Genomic DNA, 23897 nt, shown 5'->3' with positions numbered 1-23897 from the left:
GGGAACCACCCACTCTCTGCTCCAAGGGCTTCTCATGGCTGGTTCCTTCTTGTTTTTCAGATCTCAGCTCAAAAAGCAGGGAATCAGAGTGCCTTGCTGATCCCAGCCCATCTTATCTCCCTGTTTTGTACGCTTCATACCTCTTATTACCATCCAAAATATCTTGTGCCTATATTTGTGGACCTGTCTTTGGCTACCTTTTCTCTCTAGGATATAAATGCAAAGAGGTTGTTTTCATCACTGCTGCACCCCGAGGGTCTTTGCTTGTACCTAGAACATAGTAAATCTGAGTAAGTAAGTACTGTTGACTCAGTAAGTATTGCTGAGTGGGCAGGTGAGGGGAACAGAAAGGCTGCTCTGGGTAGAGACAAAATTCCTCATGCCTGGGACCTGAAAGCATATCTCCTCCAGGATGGTGCAGACAGGAGACAAGCTCTTAGAAAAGGAGTGAGCTGCAGAGCTCAGAAATTGTGATGGTTAATTTTATACATCAATTTGAATGAGTAAGGAATGTCCAGATAGCTGGTCCAATACTACTTCTGTGTCTGTGACAGTGTTTCTGAAAGAGATTAGCCTTAGAATTCGTGAACTGAGTAAAGCAGATGGGCTTTCCCAACGTAGGTGGGCATCAGTCAATCTGCTGAGAGCCACAACAGAACAAAAAAGGCAGAGGAAGGATGAATTCGCAATCTCTTCCCTCTTTGAGCTGGGACATCTATCTTCTGCTCTCCTCTGCTCCTGGCTCCCGGCTCGTCGGGCTTGAACTGGATTGCACCACTGGCTTTCCCGGTTCTGCAGCTTGCTGACAGCAGATCCCGGGACTTCTTGGCCTTGATAACCACACGAACCAATTCCCATAATAAATCAATCTCTTTCCCTCTCCCTCAATCTCTCTTGATATATCGCTCCTATTGGTCTTGTTTCTCTGAGAAACCTAATACTAACAAACCTCTCAGGAAGGTTCTTCACAAGTTGCTTAGCACCTCCCATATGAGTCCACCATAGAATTTTGTCAGTGTTGCTTCCTCAACATCTCTTGGATTCATCCTGCGACACCTCCACTATCCGCCAAGTGAGCAGTCATTTGCTGCCCAGTGTCTACAGACATCTCTCTTCCCTCACTTTCTCCCCCCACCTCCCCGCTCTCCCAATTAAATCTCTACCCAAAATTCATTCAACTAACATTAGAGAGTTCTAACTATGCACCAGGCACTCTTCCAGGTTTCGGAATACAACACTGAACCAGACCCACAGGGTCCCTGACTGTGGAAGCCCTGTCCTTCTCCTGAGGAGGGACGGCAGACTGAGGAAGACCAGTAACTCAGATGACCTCAGCCTGCAATAAGTCATCTGGAAAAGAAACTGCTGGGGAAGCAGGCGGGATGAGGCTCCACATTACAGAGGATGCTCATGGAAAGCTCTCAAAGAGGGGACATCCAAGTGCTACAGAATGAAAGCAGATATGGGAATAGCTCGGCTGAGGGGAAAAGAGAGATTCTAAACTGGGCATGTGGTGAGCATGGCAGACAGTGAGGGGAAATGAGGATAGAAATCAGGCAGAAACCAGAAGCCACAGGGGCAGAGAAGATGGATTTTACTCAAAGAGCAAAAGGAAATTTCTAGCTCTGAAATCCCCACTCCCTTTCTCATCACCCCTTCCCTTCACCCAGTAGGTTTTCCAGTGGACCTTTCACCTGTTCTCTTCATTCCACTCCCACCAGTTCTCTCAGCACAGCTCATCTTTTGTTACCAGGAAACGGGCTGGAAACAGATATGGTCCCCATGCCATACAAACAACCACCTGCGCATCTCAGCTGGCCACACTGGCCCCTGGGGGGATGTATTTGCAAGCCCAGCTTAAAGGGAGAAACAAACGCAGGTGTTCGGCACCTCCCAACACAATGAACTCAGCCCTTCTTAGCACTTTACTAACCTGCTCACATGAAACTAAGCCTCCTTCCCCTCCAGAATATCGGTCCTACCGTGTATTCTACAAGGAATGACCAAGACAGCAAGTGTCACTTCGACTAGAACTTCTCAGACATCTTGGGGTCAGTGGTTCTATCCACTTCCACCGCCACCACATTAGCTGAGAGCTTCATCACATAAAGTCTGAATTCTGAAATAGTCTCCAAAAATCCCCCCTGATTCTACTTTGATTAGGTGGCTCTCAAACTTTAGCGTGCGTTCAACTCACCTGGCACTACTGGTAAAGAACCCGTCTGCCAATGCAGGAGACCTAAGAGATGCGCATTCAATCCCTGGGTCAGGAAGATGCCTTGGAGGAGGAAAAGGCAACCCACTCCAGGGTTCTTGCCTGGAGAATCCCATGGACAGAGGAGCTTGGCAGGCTATAAGCCCAGGGGTTACAAAGAGTCAGACATGACTAAAGTGAATTTGTACACATACACAACTCACCAGAGGGCTTGTTAAAATATGCTGCTCAGCTCCACCACCAGAGTTTCTGACTCAGTAGGCCTGTAGTGGGCCCAGCAAGTTCCCAGACAATACTATTCTGCTTTAATTCACCCAGGATACCACTCTCAGACTATTCTTCCTAAAACAGATGTTCAGTCATACTACCTCCTTAGATTAAGGACCTCAAGTGGCTGCTCACACTTATCACATAAAGTTCAAACCCTTCTGCCCTGCCCACCACACCTGTCCAATCGGACTAGAGTGACAAGTACTACTATTTAAAAACAGCCAAGTATCTCCAGCAAGCTCGTGACCATGGCATCCTCCTCCTCAAGCCTGATGTGATGTAAGAAAACCCCTGGGCTGGCGATCAGAAGTCATCATGGTCATTCTCAAGCTGTAACTTTCAGAAAGTCACTTCATGACTGCTTCTGTGTGTCCACAGATTTGAAGCGATGACCACAAAACTTCATAAATGTCTGAATGAAACTTCCGCTACTAGTGCCCCTAAGGACACAGATTAATAACTTGAACTCAAAGAATTCCAGAGTTGCAAGGCATTTCAGTTAGCCATGTGCTCCTCGGAGCATCAGGATCCTTCTACGGAAATCCTTCCTGGCTCTTTCAAATTGAAGTATAATCAAAAGAAACCATGGTTGTCAATGCATTTTGTGAGGCTAAACAAACGAGAGGAAATATAACCAGGGAGGCAAATGGGCTCATTAAAGATGCTCTGGCCAGGAAATGAGAAGACAGAGCACCAGGATACAATTCAGCATTTCCTGGCTGTGGCTCCTTGGGTATGTCACCTGTCATCCAGGACTGCTAGCTTGTGAAATAGACTATACTCCCTCCTTGACTACCACACAGCTTGGTATGGAGGAGCAATACATTGGGTGTTGGTAGAACAAACAGTCACATGAGAAATAAGTACTACATGAGGTAAGGTACTATTATTCTCTAGGCGGTCTAACTACCCACATACTTGCTCAATTTTGGAACACTGCTCTGCTTTGCAGATGTCTCTCTGGGCTGTTTCACAATAAATTTACAAGTACTTACTTTTACAAATGCATTAGAAAACCTGTTGACTAAAAGGCAGAGTAGGAGTTTTCATTAATTTTTTTAAAGAAAAATCTTAATTTTGAAATGAAACCTAGGAATGCAATACTTGAACACACCTTTACACGATTTCTTACATTTCCTTTCTTTTTCTTCCTTTATAGATCTTTAACTTCTTCCTCTCTGCCCCCTTTCCAACTCAGAAACATGAACAAACCTCACTCATTTCTACTTAAAAATCAGCAAAAAAAGATAACTTTCTCTTGATTCTGTTTTTCTCCTGAACCTCTCCCACTCTTTCTCTTCATGGACAAGAGCTTCAAAAAGGAGTTGATTCTCACTTTCCCTACTTCTCTCCTCCCGTTCATCTTCAGCCACTACAGTTTTGCTCCTGCCGCAATTTCCTTGAAACCGTCAAAGCTAAAGGTCTCTAATGACCTAACTACAAATAAAAAGATGCTTTCCAGTCTGTATCCATATAGACCTCTTTACAGTACCTGGCTCTGCTGACCTTATTCCAGAACTCACCTCTCCCCAACCCACTGTGCATACTGCAGCCACCATCTCACGGAATCTTCCTGTCCCTCAAACCTCCATAGCTCAGCATGCTATCATTCCATTAGCTGTTCTTCATTGTTCATTCACAGGGCTCCTTTCTCCACTCTCATATGTTTTACTCTCTCTTAGAAAGAGCATGTACAGTTCATGCCTTCAACAGCTACCCGTATGTTGAAAATTCCCAGTCTACTGATCCAGCCCAGATCTCTTATCTCTGACTGCTACGTACACCCTTTATTCATCATAGCTTTCAGTAATATTTTAATTTAATCTCAGCTTTCAAACTCAGCACTATAAATGTTGAAGCAGTGGTTACCTAGGAAACTATTGAATCAGTTGGAGAACAATTATGAGGGAGGAATACATATTTCTGAAGATAGCTCAGATTTCCATAAACAGAGACATATGAAATAAAAAAGTAATGTGGAAAATAAATGCCTTCAGATCCTAAGAAGTTATTTTCAACTCCATCTCCATTCCTCGATCCTTGGAATATTGCACCCCTTCCTTATATTGTGGGGGTTGAGTCCTAAGAAAAACTGCCAAGTGCACAAATATTGTGAACACACTCAAAAATAGCTGAAATTTCAAATGGAAAATCTAAAATGCTGACGATGTACTGTATGATTTAAAATTTAATAAGCATGTAAGGACAGATAGAAAGCATTTTTTCATGGTACTAAAGCCTTAAAAGAGTTGTCTTAATAACCAATAAAGGAGCAACTTACATATTCAAAAACAGACAGCTGACTAAAATAATTCTAAAATAGGCAGGAAGGAATAGTACTTAATCAAATATGATATTACAAAACATATTCAGTGGAAAGGGAAAATGTCATGATATGCTTCAAAAAGGTAACCAAAGAATAAAATTAATATGATTCCCGAGGGTGGGATGTTTCAAGAGAACAGCATCGAAACATGTATATTATCTATAGTGAAACAGATCACCAGCCCAGGTTAGGTGCATGAGACAAGTGCTCGGGCCTGGTGCATTGGGAAGACCCAGAGGGATTGGGTAGAGAGGGAGGTGGGAGGGAGGATCGGGATGGGGAATACATGTAAATCCATGGCTGATTCATGTCAATGTATGACAAAACCCACTACAATATTGTAAAGTAATTAGCCTCCAACTAATAAAAATAAATGAAAAAAAAATATGATCCCAATTTAGAAAAAATTACTAATAATATCTCTATATATGAAGAGAAAAAGAAAGAATACACACCAAAAAAGCTTTAGTGATGGTAATACATATTTTATCTCTTCTTTGTGCTTTTCTATATTTCCTGAATTTTCTCTGATAATTTCGTAAAATGCCCTTTTAAGTCAAAGTTACAAGAAGAATATAATAAGAAAAATAATCATAATATTCAATGAAAAACATTTGACCACACCTATATCCAGCAGCACATGCCTACTGGATATAGCGATGAAATACACCAAAATTCTAACAGTCTGTATTAAAGTGCTCATAATTCTTTCCTCCATCTTCCCCTCCGCCTTCCCAGATGCCTGGCAATATGGTTATATTATTTTACAATAAAATTAATAGTTAAACACTTTTAAGATAAAAAAGGCCCCAAAGGGAGTTGTGACCCAAGAGGTAGATCTGGTTTTGTTTCAGCTTTTAAGTAACAGGGCCATCTACTCACTAAATGCCTTAGCATAGCTGTCCTCTTCCTTTCTGGCACCAGGGACAGGTTTTCGGGAAAACAATTTTTTCACAGATGACGGGGGGAGGTGTTGGAATGATTCTCACAAGGAGCCTGCAGCCTAGAGAGCTCGCAAGCGCAGTTCATGTAGGGTTCGTGCTCCTATGAGATTCTAATGCTGCCACTGGCCTGACAGGAAGTGGAGCTCAGCAGTAATGCAAGCTCCAGAGCGCGGCTGTAAATACAGATGAAGCTTCGCTCATTCACCTACTGCTCACCTCCTGCTATCTGGCCTGGCTCCTAACAGGCCATGGACTGGTACCGGTCCGTGACCCCGCCGTTGGGGACCCCTGCCCGAGCAGCTCAGAGAAGCCTTCCCTAATTTGTAAAATGAGCACTACCCCTGCCCAGACCTCTCCCCACCTTGCGTGTGCATGCTAAGTCGCTTCATTTGTGTCCGACTCTTTGCGACACCATTCCTATTGTCACATCAACATCACAATTTACCAAAAGGTTGGAGTGCTCTCCCCAGCCCCCCAGGAACACCCACACCCTCTTCCTGACCTTTTCACATTAGATGTTCGGTGCTGTCCCGGTGCCTGTTTTGAATCAAATGATGAGAAGTGCTGGCTGCTTGTTGCCATATCTACACGAGAAGGCCTGTTGATAAAAAGGCAGTGAGGTTTTCATTTCTTTGTCTTACAGGAAAAATCTACATATATTCAAGAACACAACACAATCCCTTCAGTTATTGATAATATCTCACCTCCATTTCTTACCAATTTTGCAAATCAAACAGCAAAATATACTCAATTACAAAGTGAATATTCCTGAAATACAGCCGCAATAAAATAAACTTATTTTTCTTTTCATTCCAGTCCAACAAAAAAGAAATTCATGAAATCGCCCCCTCCCAAAACTCTCCACCCAAATGTAACATTGTAGCTTGTATATATCCTTCCAAATCTTTTCCCATGTGTATCTATATATATTTCTATCTCTAGTTTTCTTAACTGAAATGGAATATTATTTTAGAGGAGGAAAGAGTTTCCATCAACTCTCTTAGGGTCCCTGGCTGGGCCTGAAAATCAAACTGACAAAGACAGATCAACAAGACAAAAGCATAAAAATGTGAAGTTATACACATACATGTGAATCTCCAGAAGAGACTGAAGAAGACCCAAAAAGTGACCAGAGCAGAAATCTTTTCTACCTTTCAGACAAAGAAACAATATATTTGTGAAGAATTGGCAGGACAAATGGTAAAAGGCTAGGAGTAAATGGTAAAGATGTAACTAGGAAGATAAGGGTTAATCTAACAAAGTTTGTCTGCAGACCCTCTGAGCTGTAAGAGTCTGTCTCCAGTAAAAAGAGAATTTAGGTCCTACTTTTGGGCAGAAAGAGGGAATTTTTTCAGTTTTTACTGCTTCTTAGTTGACTTCAACTCAAAATGATGTTTATGTCAAAGAGGCATAGGCATTTCAGGATAGCATATTTGGTTTCCTTCATTATATGCTTAATTTATCCTGAATCCACTCTTCTCAACACAGAATTGCTCTGCCATGGTAACTGTCCACACAGCAATCTACTGAATAGAGGGAACATATTTGTTACCCATCCCTCATTTTGAGGCATGTTAGGTGCTCCCAATATTTCACAATTACAAACAATACTAAAATAAGCCCCTTTACTCACTTTCCTGATTATTTCTTAAGGATAAATTCTGGAGGTAAAAGGCGTGCATTTCGTAAAAAATCTTACATTTAAAAAACCGCCTATTTCCCATGATATATACCCCACAGAATGTTGAGGTAACACAGAAGATGTGGAGACCAATCTGGTTTGCAGAATCTTAGGCCACTTTTTGACCCACATCTACCCTCACAGACACCCATGGAGGCAAGTCCTCTGGAGAGAAGGGAACTTCCACGGAGCTTAAGAATAAGTCCTGCCCTGTGTATAACAGAATCTCCAACCTCCCACTGATGATTCACCTTCCCCACACACAAGCTATAGAGCAGAGAGGGAAAAGTTACTGACCATTCCTGTAGGAAAGCTTTTTCTTTCTGTGTTTTTAATTCTAAAATGTCAGTGCCTTTATTGTAGATTAAGTAGAGTTTGATTGTATTCTACCTTCTGACTTCCCAATACCCGGTAATATTTTATATCCAACATTCATCTTTTCTTGAACATATCAAGTTCCCTAAATTTTATGCATCAAATTAGAGGAAATCAAGGTTCTTGTTACTAGAGTGGCTAGCTGTGGGTGGTGAGAGACAATAAAATGTCAAGGATAAGAGGAAATGTATCTTAAAGGAAGGTTATTTTCCATCACAAGAACTTTTTACCAGAAGAATCAAGGAAGTGCTAAGCACTCAGATAAACCAGACTCCAGGGCAGTGACTGGCATCTCTGTTTACAAGCAAGGAAGGAGAAAAGACAGATTCAAAGGGCTGTCTAACCTTTTGGACCATTCTTGCCTATCTGTTCCCTTATAGGTTCATTTATAAGGGCTAGAAAAACATGTTCTTTAAAATGTACATTAAAATGCCCCCCTGTTTGTCATCTGCCTTACCTTTAATTTTAATGTTCTCCCCAACATTGAAATTTTTATTTAATCAAAACTAGTAATTTCCCTTTAATATTTCTGATTTTCAAGACATACTCAGAAAAACTTTCCCTCCACAAAGATTATATAACATAATTTTCCATGTTGCTTACTTTCTAAATATTTAATGTGTTGATCCATTCATAATTTAAGTATATGCTATAAGATCATGTGTGCATTTTTCTTATTCTTTTGCCATTTTTTCCAAGATAATTTTTAAAAACCCATATCTTTACCCCAACGACTTGACATACTATAAATATACATATAAAATACTGAATTAATTAAGTCCTGTTAAAATCAAGTCTGCTGTGCCAGGTAAAGGGTGCACATTTCAAAGCTATAACTATAGCATCTTTATCAAGCATGAAAACACTTGGATTTATCAGAACTTAGTAATTATTAAAAACAATACTAGGGTTTTTTAATTTTTCTGAGGTAGAAGAGCTTAGTTTTTTATGCTTTTATATATATATGTATATGAAGTCCCAGACATTCTACAGTATTTTCAAATTTATATTAATAGCACAATAAGTACATCATGCTACAGATTTTTTTAAAATAATCGTATTTAGATCTAATTCACTCATTTAAACTACTATCTAGTATTTTATCAAGAACCTCTTTTTCCTTTTTTATGAGAAATTCTTCAAATACATGGAGAAAATGGTTTAACATGCAGGTATATCTCAAATCCACTTGGTGTACAGTGTGATCTAAACTTAAGTATTTCCCCTATGGATAGGCAATTATACCAATAGTAATGAATAGCCTCTCCTTCAGCTATTCATTAGATTCTAAATAATACAAAAGAAAGATTGCATGCCTGCTCAATCAGGCATTGAGGTAGGCTCAATTGTATGCCTACCATCTTAGAGCACAAAAAGGCCCACCCAAGGAATATTTCATTTTGTAGGGGATATACCTTTGATTTGTTATTTTCTATACATTAAGGTCTATATTTTATAAAATAATATGCTAATTTGTAGATTTTTTTGGTCTGACACATATGCAAATACTTTGATAAGGTTATGGTTTTTTCGCCTTGTAGGAAATTAATCAGTTTTGTATATTTGTATATAACAAATCTTATTCAAACATTCTTTCTTCAGTTCCCCCAAATGCTCTTGGAAAAATTTTAACCATCTTGCTGATTTTGTCATTGATAAGTAAATCTTTGACATGTGTTCATGTTATACTCATCACACTCCAATCTGCTGAATGACACTGTAATCTCTAACCCAGGGCAAGTTTTCATACATGCAAAAAGCAGTTTCAGGCACTCTTTTGATCCATTCACGTATCTACCTCTGTTTGCACCAGTCACACAATTTTCATTTTCATGGCTTTCTTATATATGCCAGTGGCCAAATCCTCTACTACCTTAAATGCTCTTTGAGAGGGTGTTGGCGGGAGGGGTGGGTCTTGGGCTGCTATTGCAATTTCATTCTTATTTATTAATTTTAGAATCAGTTATTATAAAGTTACAAAAGAAGTCTGCTGAGTTTTGAGTGGGACGTCATTACATTTTCAGAGATTTTACCGAGAACTGCTATCTTTACAATATTATATTTTCATACCTATACACGTTTATCCAAGTCTTCTCTTATTTTCTTGAGTAAAGGAAGGAAATATACATAAGACACTGCACTAAGGTACATGCACCCTCGCAAAGATGCCATGCTAGATGTTCCTTATGTTGCTTTAGTTTTAGAATGTGTTCCACCAAAGTAAGCACAGCTATGAAAAACTTAACAGAATGACTTGCCTGTTCCACTTTTGAGCAAAACCTAGATGTTATGCCCAGATTTTAGAAAAAATGTATTTTTAGCTAAATAAAAATTTTGTTATTTGGTTTATAGAGGAAAAATATCATATTTCATTTATACTATCATTATGCTAGAAAATATGTCCTTATCTTGCCCTGATTTTACTGCTTTAACTTTTTAAACAGCTTTATCGAGACGTTATTCACAGACCACTCAATTCACTCATTTGAAGTATACAATCAATTGTTCTTAATATTCATAGATAGTATATCACTTTCATCATTATCTAATTTACATTTTGTCACCCAAAAGATACTCTATATCCATTAGTCATCACTCCCCATTTCCCTCTACCTCTAGTCCTAAGAAACCACTAATTTACTTTCTACATGTATAAATTTGCCTTTTCTGGACATTTTATATTAATGATATTAAGTAATATGGTCTTTCATGATTTGTTTTTTTCACGGAGCATAAGGTTTTCAAGATTCATTTGTGTTGTTGTATGTATCAATGTGTCATTCTTTTCTATTGCCAAATCATAATCCATTGTTATAGATATAACACACTTCATTTGTCATTTCATTAATTGATAGGTACATGGGTATATTTCTACTTTTGGGCTATTATAAATAATGCTGCTATTAACATTCATGTACCAGTGAGAGCTGTCAGGCCATTTTCTAAAATGACTGTGTCATTTTACATTCCTACCAATAACATATGAAATTTTCAATTTCTCCATATCTTGGACAACACTTGTTACTGTCCATCTTAGGGTGTATTATAGTGTTAGGCAGTTAGAATAGGAAAAAGGAGTCCAAAATGGCAGTGGCTAAAAGACAAAGGGAAAAGCCTGTGAAAAGGGAAAAAAAGAAAAATCGGAGAGCCTGAGTGTTCTGAGACCCTCGGGTGAAACAAACACGCCCTCTTCCTGGTGAGCCTTAATTTGCAGAGGGCAGGCTTGCGGGGAGGAGACAAACATATAAAAAGAGGAAGCCAAGCCAGGTTGGGGCCTCTCCTTTGGGATCCACCTGCACTCAAGTCTCCGGCGTGTACTCTTCTTTGTTGCCGAATAAAACCTTAAGCTGTAATCGAGCTGTAACACTGGTCTGCAGTTTCAAATCTTTGTTTCGCAAAGACAGAACTGAGGAAATTACACTCGCTCCCAACAATAGAACCTTGTGACTTTGACTTGCATTTGCCTAATGACTAATGATACTGAGTAGCTGTTTGGGTACATATTGACCTTTGGAGAAATGTCTATTCAGATGCTTTGGCCATTTTTTAATTGGGTTATCTGTCTTTTTATTACTGAGCTTTATACTGCTTTAATTTCTAATCTCTCGGTAGAACTAGTCTCAAATGAAAAGCTTACAACTTCATTGTTTATACTTTTTCTCTCATTCAAATCACAATTAGTAGAATCAATACAAAAATTTCCCCCAATAAATCCAAGACAATGGGCTACGTTCCTGCACGATGAAATAAAAGCGAGCCCATTTTAAAAAGAAAAAATGAAATAAAATTTCAAAAATTAATAAAATGACACAATAACCTTAAAGCTTTTCCATCAAAGTCAAAATCTCTTTAGGGGACAAGAGGAATGAATGGAGAAAGACTAACAGATATACTCTGGGAGGCACCATTTATATAATATAACCTACAGTCTGAATCCACTCCAGTTTTCTTGCCTGGAGAATCCCCATGGACAGAGAGCCTGGGAAGCTACAGTCCATGAGGTCACAAAGAGTCAGACACAATTGAGCCACCGAACACAACACCAGCACGGTCTGAATGGTACCCACTGGAGTTATGAACGCAGGACTCCAGTGGACACCACCACCAGATTTTCAGTGAATCTATTGCTTAATATTATTGACCATATAACCCAACTCATCTTACTAAAGAAAACTGCTCATCAGACCAAATTCTGTCCTATGGATGATGTTTTCAAATAGCCATCCTCATGGCCAGTGATCAGAGGAAAAGGAGAGGTGCTACTTATGCTGCTGGGAGAGAAAGAACAGCCCAGAAATTACCAGGCACTCCCCCAAAATACATGTTACTGTCAACTTCACCCCCAACCCTGTCACCAGCACTATCAGAATCAAAGGAAAGAAATTTCAACATTTTTTTGCCATACTAGTCCTGACCTTTAGAGGGAAGCCATAAAACTCTAAAAAAATGCCAAAAAGAAAGCATCAACGTAAAATATAATTCTTCTATTAGGTGAGAGACTAGTAGATTTATAAACTAGATAAACTACCCCTAAATAATACATGCTTAGACTTATTACAAAAGTTTCCTCAATCAAAATTATAATCCTTCATATCATCTGAAGAACTTGGGTGGTTTTTATATTCTTTGTGCTTTTCCATAAAAGGAAGAGCTCGGGAAGCTTGACCTGGAAGAAAGAAGACTTAGAGGAGAGCAGAGAAGAAGAAAGAACACAAGGGCTATTTCCAGACACTTCCCTCCCTTATTCACTCAGAAGGTTACAATTCATCCTTCTAGACCAGCGGTTCCAAACCTTTTTGGTGCCAGGGACCAGTTTCATGGAAGACAATTTTTACATGGACCTGGGGTGGAGGGATGGTGTCAGGACAATTCAAGCACTTATATTTATTGTGCACTTTATTTCTAACCTTAAAGTCACCACTGATCTGACAGGAGGTGCCAGGTCCATGGCCAGGCAGTTGGGGACCCATGTTCTAGGCCACCTTTTCTGGAGCTGTATCTTACTCCCAAAGGATTCAGAAAAATACATAACAATGTGTATCCAGAGAAAGAATAAAACACAAATGTGGCAAAATGCTAAAAAAGAGATTCAAGGTGGACAGAAGTTCTCTGCATGATTCTCATACTTTTTCTCAAAGTATGGAGATACTGCAAAATAAAGGTGTTTTTAAAAGACAGCCCTGGTGGCAAAGGGCAGAGAACAGGGATCAAATGAGAGCGGCCACTGGCCTCTGGCATCTGTGGACCAGCCAGCACCAGTGGACAACGCCAAGCCCTCGGGGTCATGGGTGCACCAACAGGTCCAGCCACCGCAGGTAACTCAGAGGCAGGCACAACAAGGACAGAGGTCACTGCAAAAATGACCGATGGGACGCTCGACCAGAGAGTAACACCCAGATTGGGCTCCATCCCCGTGTCACTTCCTCCTGCCCCCAGAGGCCATCTGGGAAGGAGGGGAAGGAGGGGGAACCTTTGGGATGGGAGATGTCAGCCTGACGCAGAGTTTAAATTTTTACTTGCATGGGCATTTACCTCCCCTACTCCATCAGGAAAACCTGAGACTCTCCCAAACAGGCTGTCTGAATGTTGAACAGATGATGTCATCTTTAATTGACAACTTAATGTTTTTTTTCTCATCCTCAAGGGAGATGAGAGTTCCAAAGCAAAGTGAGCACAGTTGAAAAGAATGAAAATTCATTTTTGGATGAAAGATAAAGCTTGCCCAGACCCTACTCACTGAAAACATGGAGGGTGGGACTTACTGTCTCTTTAGAAAATAGAAAGGACCCCAACAGATGCTGTTTTCCTTGCCCACAGTCACAGCAGATCACTGACAGAGTTGGAAGCTAAAACCAGAGGCTGCATCTTTTCAACGTATTTCCTTAGGCAAAGCAAACTGTACTCCTTCACTTTATTCAAAACAAATAACAACAGGATGTTAGTTGGCAAGAGATATATACAGCTCCTGTTTCATTTTGCTGGTTTTCTTTGCTGATTTTTTTCAAACTTAAATGAAAATTCCTTCCCTACTGCAGGGTTCTCTTATTTCTAGTGGAAAACTTCTACCAAATCTATTAGTGATCCTTCTTCAGTTCCCCACTGTAGTGTGATTTAGGAGAAAGCACGATGGACACAAGCAGAATGCTGGGTTCTGTCCTAGGTGTGCAAGCAATGAGATTTTGGGTCAGTCGCTCACCTCTGCCAGGGGCTGGGAGGGGCGGCCTGGGGAGAGGAAGGTGGAAGCAAGCGGGGTGCGTAGGCTACAATTTGATGTACGTATAGTTTCAGTTTTACAAACAAAAAGAGTTGCAGAGATGGACAGTGGTGATGGCTGCACCACATTATGAACATACTTAGTGCTACGGAAGCAGTGGTAATGATGGAAAAGTGTATATGATATGTGTTTTACAGCAATAAAAGAAAATGAAGGGAAAAAACTGCACATACACACAAAAGCCAGAAGTGGGCTAAAAATTCTTTTGTCCTGTTTACCTCACAGGAATGTTGCAAGGAAGCAATGCATTCCACTTTGTAAAATCACTTTTTAAATTGAAACATGACATAAATGTGGTCTGATGTTGTTAAAAGAGTTAAGTGATTGGGGCCAAGAACTCCCCATTAGACAGACCACTGCACTCGGCTACTCAGCAGTTTGAGCTTCCCGCAGAGACAGCCAGAGGCCACTTAGCAGCACTCTGTCATTTTCATCAGTCCCTCCAGGTAGGGATGCAGACCTTCTCAGGACACAGAACAGATGCAGCTTTTCAGCATGACACTGAATGAGGGTAACGTTATCATTTCTTTTAAAACACCACCTAAAACACAGAGCAAAAAAATAAATAAAAACCTTTCTAAAACACAAAGATGAAAAAGTTTGCCTTTCATTTAGCTCGTGATCCATGAAGGAAAGAAAACCCAACGCTACCCAAAAGTACCCAAAAGTTTTCCAGGCTAGAGAATATGTCTCTCCTCTGGGTTTCATGGTCAAAATTTAAAACTCATCACAGTATGATGAGTGGTCTACTTTTCAGCTGTTGTGAGTAGATGATGAGCTTTTTAAGGTCAGGAATTCTCTTAGTCCAGAGAAGCTCAATAAATTTTGACTGAATGAATGACATTTGTATTGATTCTATATGTGTATTAGCACCCTTGTGCCAAATACAGTCTCAATTCTTGTATTTTATGTCACATATGTAAATCATGGAAAGCACCCATGATTATATGATCATGGAGTCCTCATTCACAAGCAAGCAACTGTCAGTAAATATTAGGGCTTCCCCCACACACATCTGGGCTTCCCTGACGGCTCAGCCGTGAAGAATCCACCTGCAATGTAAGAGATGCAGGAGACGGGGGTTCAATCCCTGGGTCAGGAAGATCCCCTGGAGGAGGAAATGGCGACCCACTCCAGTATTCTTGCCTGGAAAATCCCATGGACAGAGGAGCCTGGTGGGCTATCATCCATGGGGTCACAAAGAGTCAGACACGACTGAACAAGTAAGCACGCACGCACATACATCTATCAGAGGAGACAGGCAAAACAGAAGGGGAAACATAAACACACAAGTAATTAAGTGCCAACGTTTAATTTTCTTTAACTCTTCAATGTACAGCTGTTTTCAGAGTTGGTATATTGTATATATTCAGCCTGTGGTACCAAGTGGGCACATACAGTGGTTTGTTATACAGGAATGCTATTGCCAAAAAAAAAAGCCTACACTAATATTAAAGAGGTATGATGGCACATAAATGCTACGTATTAAGGCCTGATTTGCTGGCTCATGGAAAAGGCTCAAGTTCTGCCACATCCACCAACTAAGAAGATAATGACTATAGCCCCAAACCACAAGAGAAATTCAAATCTTGGTCCCATACTTCCCTGCTTTCTAAAATATAGCATCTGTGATGCCCTGCAATAAGATACTCTATAACCCACTAATCTAAAATGATCACCAAAGAAATCCATTCATACCACTTGAATGGTCATGAAAGACTTTCCACACCTGTGAACTGATGAAATCGCAAAAGAAAACCAAGCCATGTATGAAATCCATGCCAACCTCATGTCCACATAATTTGCCCGTAGGTGAGTCCTGCCCTTTTGAAAATAAGCCAAAGACGTAAATGTAAATTTAGTTGAAAAGTAGAAAGCAAGTCAAAACAACAGGAGGATCTCTGAGCCTGAGGTCAAAAAACCTAAGCATTTTTCATGACACATGTCTGCAGAATACACTGAAATTTCATTTACAAAAAGGGAGGGGGGCTGCCTACATCCCCTCAGTCAACCCAAGGCTAAGAAACACAATAAAACAGATCTGCCAACTTTCAGCATGATGGAGTCATGGTCAGCACCTTGAATGACTGTGGACAACTGATTTAACCTATCCACCTCACTTTTCTCACCAGTAAAAGGGGAAATTAATTAACACAGTAGTTGCTTAAGATCCAAAACAGACTCACCATGGGTACTGGGCCTGACACAGAAGACATTTTAAGAAGAATCTAGCCTATTTCTTTGCCATTTCTAGCCTATTTCTTTAAGACATGAACATCATGACACAGCAAAGAAATGCTAAACCTCCCTCACTGCTTTGTTCAGGAAACCACATAGAGCCTCAAAATGCCTTATCTCACGATAGGCCTCAAAGACTTCTGCAAGTCAAATGAGAGATTTGGTGCAAAAAAAATGGGAGATGAAAACTATATACAAGTCACAAGTGAGTGATATGTTTGTTTATAAGTTACTGGGCTGGAAATCAAAACATACTTCCATAAAAACAATGATTGATATATATCTATACCAATATATATATCTCTATGTATATGTGTTAAACATGTGTATATATATACATAAATATATGTACACACACACATATATATAGCATAAATCTCTATATACATTCATATGTACAGGCACACAAATATGTTAAATTCTCAACCTAAGCCATCAAAGCCTATTTAAGCGCTAAATTATTAACAACTGGCCAGAGTCTTAGAGCCAGGAGCAAGGTGACTCCACTGTTCATACTTTAGTGACACTTCAGTGGCTCATCACTGTCCTTGCCACAGCTTCTTGGCAACGAACCTTGGCACCTGTCTTTCACTAACCAGCCTATCCTCACTAGAACTGCAGAGCACCCAAGCTTCTGGACAAACCCTGAAGAGATCATGGTGAAGGGGATCAGAGTATGTCACCCCAAATGGCATTTTCACATAAAGAGTATTTTGAGTTGAAGGCAATTAGCTCTCTGCTCCCCTCCTTTCTTTCTAAAATCAGGGCATCAGTTTCATTTATTAAAGATGTTTCCCTCTCCCACACCAGGAAGCAAACTAGTCCAGAGATGACTCTTACCACCTGAGAGAATTCTCATCTGTATGTGTGTGCCTGCGTGCATGCTCAGTCGCTTCAATCACGTCCAACTCTTTGCGACCCTATGGATTGCAGCCCACCAGGTTCCGCTGTCCATGGGATTCTCCAGGCAAGAATACTGGAGTGGGTTGCCATGCCTTCCTCCAGGGATCTTCCTGATCCAGGAATCGAACCCGCGTCTCTAATGTCTCCTGAATTGGCAGGCTGGTTCTTTACTAGTAGTGCCACCTGGGAAGCCCCTTATCTGCATGAAAACCTTACCAAACAATTCTTATTTAGCATACATTTTCTAATCATCTTCCCATAACTTACCCTCATCCAGTAGCCCCCAAAATCCTTTTCTTTTCTTTAGCCTCTTCTCCACACTTCAGCGTCCTCTGTTTAAATGATAAGTTCCCAATTCCAACCACCTCCTCGAGGCACATTTCTTGGCGAACTTTCATATGTATGTATGCAGTTAAACTTGTTTTTCTCTTCTCTTGCTAATCTGTCTTTTGTCCATTTAATTTACAGGCCCCAAGTATCCCCAAGGGGATAAAGGAGAAAAGTTTCCTTTCTTGCAATGGTCTCTCATATCTCAGGGACTTTGGCATAATAAATCCTGCTGCTATACCTGATTGCCACCAGTATCTAGCAACATCAGCCTCAATTCAGACATTGCCCTCTTCCAGAAAGCTCCCTGAAATCCTGCCATCACCCAGACTTGAGTCAACTGTCCCTCATCTTTGCTCCCACAGATCACTGACCTTCTCTATACTATAAAATTCATCCCATTACATCCCAATAACAGAGTTCCTTGTCTGTATCCCCCAATAAACTGTAAGTGCCTAAATGAATAAGTCAAAACATCTGCCTTATTTATTTATTTACAAGTCCTGACTAGTTCACTCTCAAGTAATAACCCTCTGACAGCACAGGGAGACCTCTGAATCCAGGCTGGCAGGGCAGGTCTGCCAGGGGTTCTTCTTCAGAGTCAAGGCCAGCCAAACACTTCACAGGTTCAGGTTCTTACTGTTTTTATTTTTTGTTTTGTCAAGTTGGCTGGTTGGTTTGTGTCTGCTGCTTGCTCTTGATTCTGGTTTTGATTTCTCAGTATATGTCTTCCAAGACACTATAATGGAATGAATGGTGGCTAAGAAGTCTAGCTACTGGCCGCATTTTAACTACTACTATATGATCTCTATTTCCTCCCCCATCTGTAAGTTGAGGGGATAGTCTAAGAGTGGTTCCTAAACCTCACTACTCACAGTCCTGAGGGATGCCTGTAATGCTCTCTGTCTAGCAGAGAGAACTCTACTCAGCGCTCTGTGGTGGCCCAAATCAGAAAGAAATCCAAAAAAGAGGGGATACAGGTAGACATACAGCTGATTCACTTTGTTCTACATCAGAAACCAAAACATTGTAAAGCAACTAGACTTCAGTGAAAAATAAATACATAAAAGTAAAAACAAACACTGTTCTCCCTCTAGAGCTCAGGGAACTGATAAGCAGCCAGGTGTGGGGGCCACTGGAAGCGGCAGAGATTTGAAATCAAGTCACATCTGGGACCGAGTTCTAACTCCTCCACTCACTTCCTGTGTGACCTTTAGCAGATTTCTTAACCTCATCTCCATTTACTTGCATGTCAGAGCACAGATAGTAAGTAGTTTACAGAACTGAAGGGAAGGAAGATTAATGTACAAAAGAAGAGTACCAACTCGTGGCTGGCCCAGTGCAAAGGCTCAGTAAATGGTAGTGACACCCCTCCACGCCTCCTGTGTATTCTCATGGCATCCAATCATTTCTCTGTCATGGTCCCTAAGAGCTTCCAGAGAGCAGGGCACCTCTGTTTTATTCTCCACCCCATCCCCAGTGCCCAACACACTGCCTATGACACTGCCCAATGTTACTTAATAAATATTCATTCAATTAGTGAATCAGTAACATATTAGAATATACTAACATAACTAATTTCCCTCCCTCTCTCAATAGACTAAACTGTAAGCTCCTCCAAGGCTGGCACTATTCCTTGTTTAATGATCTAAAATTCAGTACTTTATATAGTGCCTATCACATGCTTGTTGAGCTAATTATTTTCAAAATCTCTTTCTAGGTCAAGCGTACCAAGGATCTGTGGTTCCAGAAGATCTGAGACAGAATTAGTTGCAAGTGTTTGTATGTCTTTTATATATTTGGCTGCAAAGTACCATATTTCTACAGTTGAAAAATTAGCACACATATAATGAAATAATTATGCAGTTTCTGAAGGTTTCCCTCACCTGCTACCAGTTATCTGCTCCATGAGGGCAGATATAATACCTTGTTCAGCATCATGTCCCCAAAGCCTAACAAGAGCTTTGTGAAAAATGTAAACATTTGTTGAATGAATGAATATAAGTTCTTTGCCAGTCTAGGTAAGGTAGAATTTCCTATTTTTAGGACTCTTTCCTCATTGAATTCAAAGTTGCTGCATTTAGAAATGACGGAATGTTCAAAAACAAGAACAGCAGATGTTTCATCTCTGGGTGGTAGAGAATTTCCTTTTTAAAATCCTTGATTTATTTTACACTGCAGAAAATCAACCAAAACACTAGCACCCAAAAAACTCACATAATACATCACCTTAAGTCAAATATATTCTGCATCTACAAAGATGACTATTACCAGTTGGTATTTTAAAGTATTATGACTATTGAGCTCTGAACTTAACTTTGAGAAATTGTTTTAGCTAATGTGATTTTAAAATAAAGGAATGAGATCCAAAACCAGATATGAATCAGATCACTAAAATAAGAAGACTTTCATATAACAAAGATTAATCAAGAACATACAGGGGTTATTATGAAAACCAAAATTTTACCTCTGTCTATAGAAAAGATTCAAAATTGATTCAATAAAAATTCAGCCAGGATACAGTTCTAGCCTCCAGTGAATCCCAAAGAGGGAAAGTGGGACACAATGACTAAGGACAGATGTTTAGATTAAAGGGTCTGCGTCACCAGAAAAAAATGGCACCGATTCAAATGCACAATTAGAACAGGGTGGTCAGGCAAAGGTCACTTTGGGGTAACTCCCATTTACTGTGATCTGCTACAGAGACTGAGGAACCCCAAGCAGCATGGAGCGAGGTGAGGTCTATGACTATCTCCCGAGGCTATTCTGCCAGCTTGCCACAGTACTTAATTTTTCTTTAAGATTTTAATCACCCTAACAAAACAAAAACGCACCACGAAGCCAACAGAGGATATAAGACAAACACAACGAATACAAAGTAAGCCGTCATCATCTTTCCATTGTTCTGCAGCCTCACGCACACCTTGCAAGAGCAGTAAGCCAGCCATAGCATCCTTCTCAGCAGCAGAATCTTGCTGCTATTTTCTCCCATTTCAGCACTCACTCTCAGGAACTTCAGAAAAAAAGACACAGGGGGTCCAGGCTGGGGAGCAGGGGGAGCCCTGGCAGGCTTGACACGAAGGCTTTAAAGAAGACAATATCAACTAACAAAAACTGCTAGTCTCCAGTGAAATTTCACTGATTTTTTTTTTAATCGGCATAGCTTTCCTTAAATTAAATCCTCACAGATCCAAAGAGAATGCTGCAATCATACCCCCCAGGAACAGCTAAATAAATGCAACATACTCACAGGTTTAGAGCAGCTGTAACTTTGAAGAAATGAATATAGACGCCTTTTCTTCTTTCCTACCAGATTTTTTTTTTTAAGCCAATGGAAAGAAGAGACAGTTCTCAATTTAAAAGGCAAAAAAAATTCCTCAAATTCTGATTTATGTCTTGGTCTCCTGTGAGACGCTCAATTAATAAGCGTAAGAAAAGAAGTTGCCCGGCTGCTGACAAGCGTCCCCGAGCTTCCCAAGGCAGAATTTAAGACATGTCAGTTAAAAAAGTGGCAGCTACACTCACTGCCGAAAGCGGACGCTCCTGCAGGAAAGGATGCCGGGAGATTTTTTTTTCCCCCAATCTCTGCTGCAGCCTAATTCTAATCCATCACTATTTAATTATCCTAGAGAAACAAGCAAGAAAAACACAAATGCCTGGATTTATAAAATCTACAAGGTCTTTTAATGATTTTTCACCTAATCCCAGGAATTCACTGCTATCTAAAGAGGGTTAGCTGAAGAATAAAATGAATTACCTCTTTTGTTTTAAGGAAAATGTAAAAGCAGGCTGATGGACCCATGTCAGACTTGGGTTTAATATCCTATTGACTATTTAAAAACACTAAATAAGGGAAAGTCAAGTTCTCGTAAGTTTTTTTTTAGTCTGATGAATTAAATGTGCAAAAGTTAAATTAGTGAAGTGAATGAAATATACATATGACCTAACAGTCATTCCAATATAGATGGGAACTGCACTTTAAAATTAATATTAGATAAAGAATACTTGAATTGGTTTTGATGAAACTAAAAATAAAAATAAAGTAAACTTAGAGATGGTCAGTGACTTGGCAACTCGTCTTGCCTGATGGGCACTTACACATACTAGAACTGGGCTGTTTCTGTGATGGGGCTCACAATTCCATCTGATTATAAAAGTATCAGGTAATGTGTTCTGGTATTTTCTAATGGTAAAATAAACTACTTACAGAGAACTGGAACAAAGAAGGAAATCAAAACCAGCAGTAATCTTGAACTAGAGATAGCCAACTGTTAATACTTTACTTCTAGTCTTCTTTCTCCATTTCTTTTTTTTTTTATTACTATTGTTTTACATTTTGTATACTACCTTTTTCACAGAGCATTATGTTATGATTATTTACCTATCAATGTGACTCATTTCTGAACATGCTAAGAAAGCTGACATATGCTGTGACAGACAGTCAACATGTATTTATGTGCCTACTATAGGCTGAGCATGGAAGAGAGGATCAAACAGAGCATGTGTGGTCCCTACTCCCTTGAAACTCTCAACCCAGCAAGGAAGCCATATATTCAACAAATAGTCACAAATGTGATAGGTACTATACTTCAGAAGAGACCTACAGGACTCTTTAGAAATATGTAAGAGACCTGGTCTTGCAAAGCTCAGGATTTCTCAAGGAAGAGCAAGCCCAGATGCAAAATCATCAGTACAGTATATTTCACATCTACATTTTCCAATCTTTTATCTAATATTCTTTTCTTCTTGTATCAAAAGAAACTTTGAGTCCAACTATATTCTTGTGAATAACATATAATATATAAGAGAATAATTGATCTGACTTTGAGAAATTACAAAAGGTAGACCATCCTGCCTCCCTAAAATGGTGAGTTCCCACATGTTTCTAAGAAATCTTCACCCACCTACTGTATAGCACAAGAAACTATATTCAATAGCTTGTAATAACCTACAATGGAAAAGAATCTAAAAAAAGAAGATATATATGTATATACATGTATGTAAAACTGAATCATTTCACTGTGCATCTGACACATCGTAAATCAACTATACATCAATTAAAAAATTAAGATTAAAAAAGAAAAGAAATCTTCAAGCTAAAATTAACTGAGCCATGTTCTGAATCTCATAAAGGCTAAAAGATTACCTTGAGAATACTGGAAATAATTTGACATGAATTTTCTTTTAACTTAATGATATTGATGTAATCTGACAGAAAGAAAAAAAAAAACCCACCAAATATCCAAATAGTTTGTGAAAATTCTCCACATGATCAAAGTCAACAACAATGAACAGTGATAAATCATTCTGACAATATGTACCCTGAATATGTGATGATAATAGCATTTTATATCTGTGGTCTTCCTCCCCAAATCCCATAACTCCAGTCTTAACCATGAGAAAAACACCAGACAAATTCCATTATAAGGACATCCTACAAAATATCTGCCTCGAATTCCTCAAAAGCATCAAGGTCATCAAAAAGAAGACATAGTCTGAGAAACTGACACAGCCAATTAGGTAAAAACTTAGTAAATCTGAAAAAAAGTATGGACTTTGGTTAGTGATAATGTTGGTTAATTAACAGCAACAAATTATGACACTAATATAAGATGTTAATACTAGGGGAAACTGGATATACAGTAGATGGGAACTCGCAACTTTTCTGTAAATCTAAAACTGTTCTAAAAAATAAATCCTATTTTTTAAAAGTCCCTTTCCCAAAATGAAAGTAACTTTATTTTTTCTGATCATTAATAAAACATATCCCATAAAAATGTTTTGACAGTGCAAAAAGGTCATAGAGGGGATATTTTGAAATTATAAGTACTCTGTAATTCCACCATGCTGAATAACAAATCACAAACACAATATGTATGTATATATACAAGTGTGTATGTGTGTGTACATATACACATATGTGTGTGTGTATATATATATATATATTCCACTATTTTTAGCTGTGGTTAGGCTGACTAATGACCCCCAAATTACCAAGTTTCAATCCGTGGAATCTATGAATGTTACCTTAAATTACACTTGCAAAGAGACTTTGTAAGTGTAATCAAGTTAATCATCATAAAATGGGGAGATTATCCTAGATCATTGGTTTGGTTCCTAATGCAATCACAGGTATTCTTATAACAGGGAAATAGAAAGGCATTTGACACAAAAGGCACAAGGTGATGTGACCATGAAGACAGAATGATTTGAAAAGACTATGCTGCTGGCTTTGAAGTTGGAAGAAGGGGCCATGAGCCCAGGAATGCAACAAATCCAGTAGCCTTACTGACCTGTATCTCTTCTCTTCGGTTTTTCTTTTCCCCAATTTTTCCATCAAAGCA

The 23897-nt window shown here is 39.5% G+C and overlaps 1 protein-coding gene across 1 annotated transcript in view; it reads right to left on the bottom strand.

Moving 5' to 3' along the window:
* TTC39B (tetratricopeptide repeat domain 39B) overlaps positions 1-23897 on the bottom strand; it is a 141119-nt gene that overhangs the window by 56957 nt on the left and 60265 nt on the right. Inside the window, exon 3 of the mRNA XM_043890907.1 lies at positions 6258-6353. Coding sequence (XP_043746842.1) covers positions 6258-6353 — 96 coding nt within the window. The remainder of the gene's footprint in view (positions 1-6257; positions 6354-23897) is intronic.

The sequence above is a fragment of the Cervus elaphus genome, chromosome 29, assembly GCF_910594005.1.
Source record: "Cervus elaphus chromosome 29, mCerEla1.1, whole genome shotgun sequence".
Lineage (NCBI taxonomy): Eukaryota > Metazoa > Chordata > Mammalia > Artiodactyla > Cervidae > Cervus > Cervus elaphus.
Note: the sequence above shows the minus strand (reverse complement) of the source record. Positions and strands in the feature narration are given on the sequence as shown.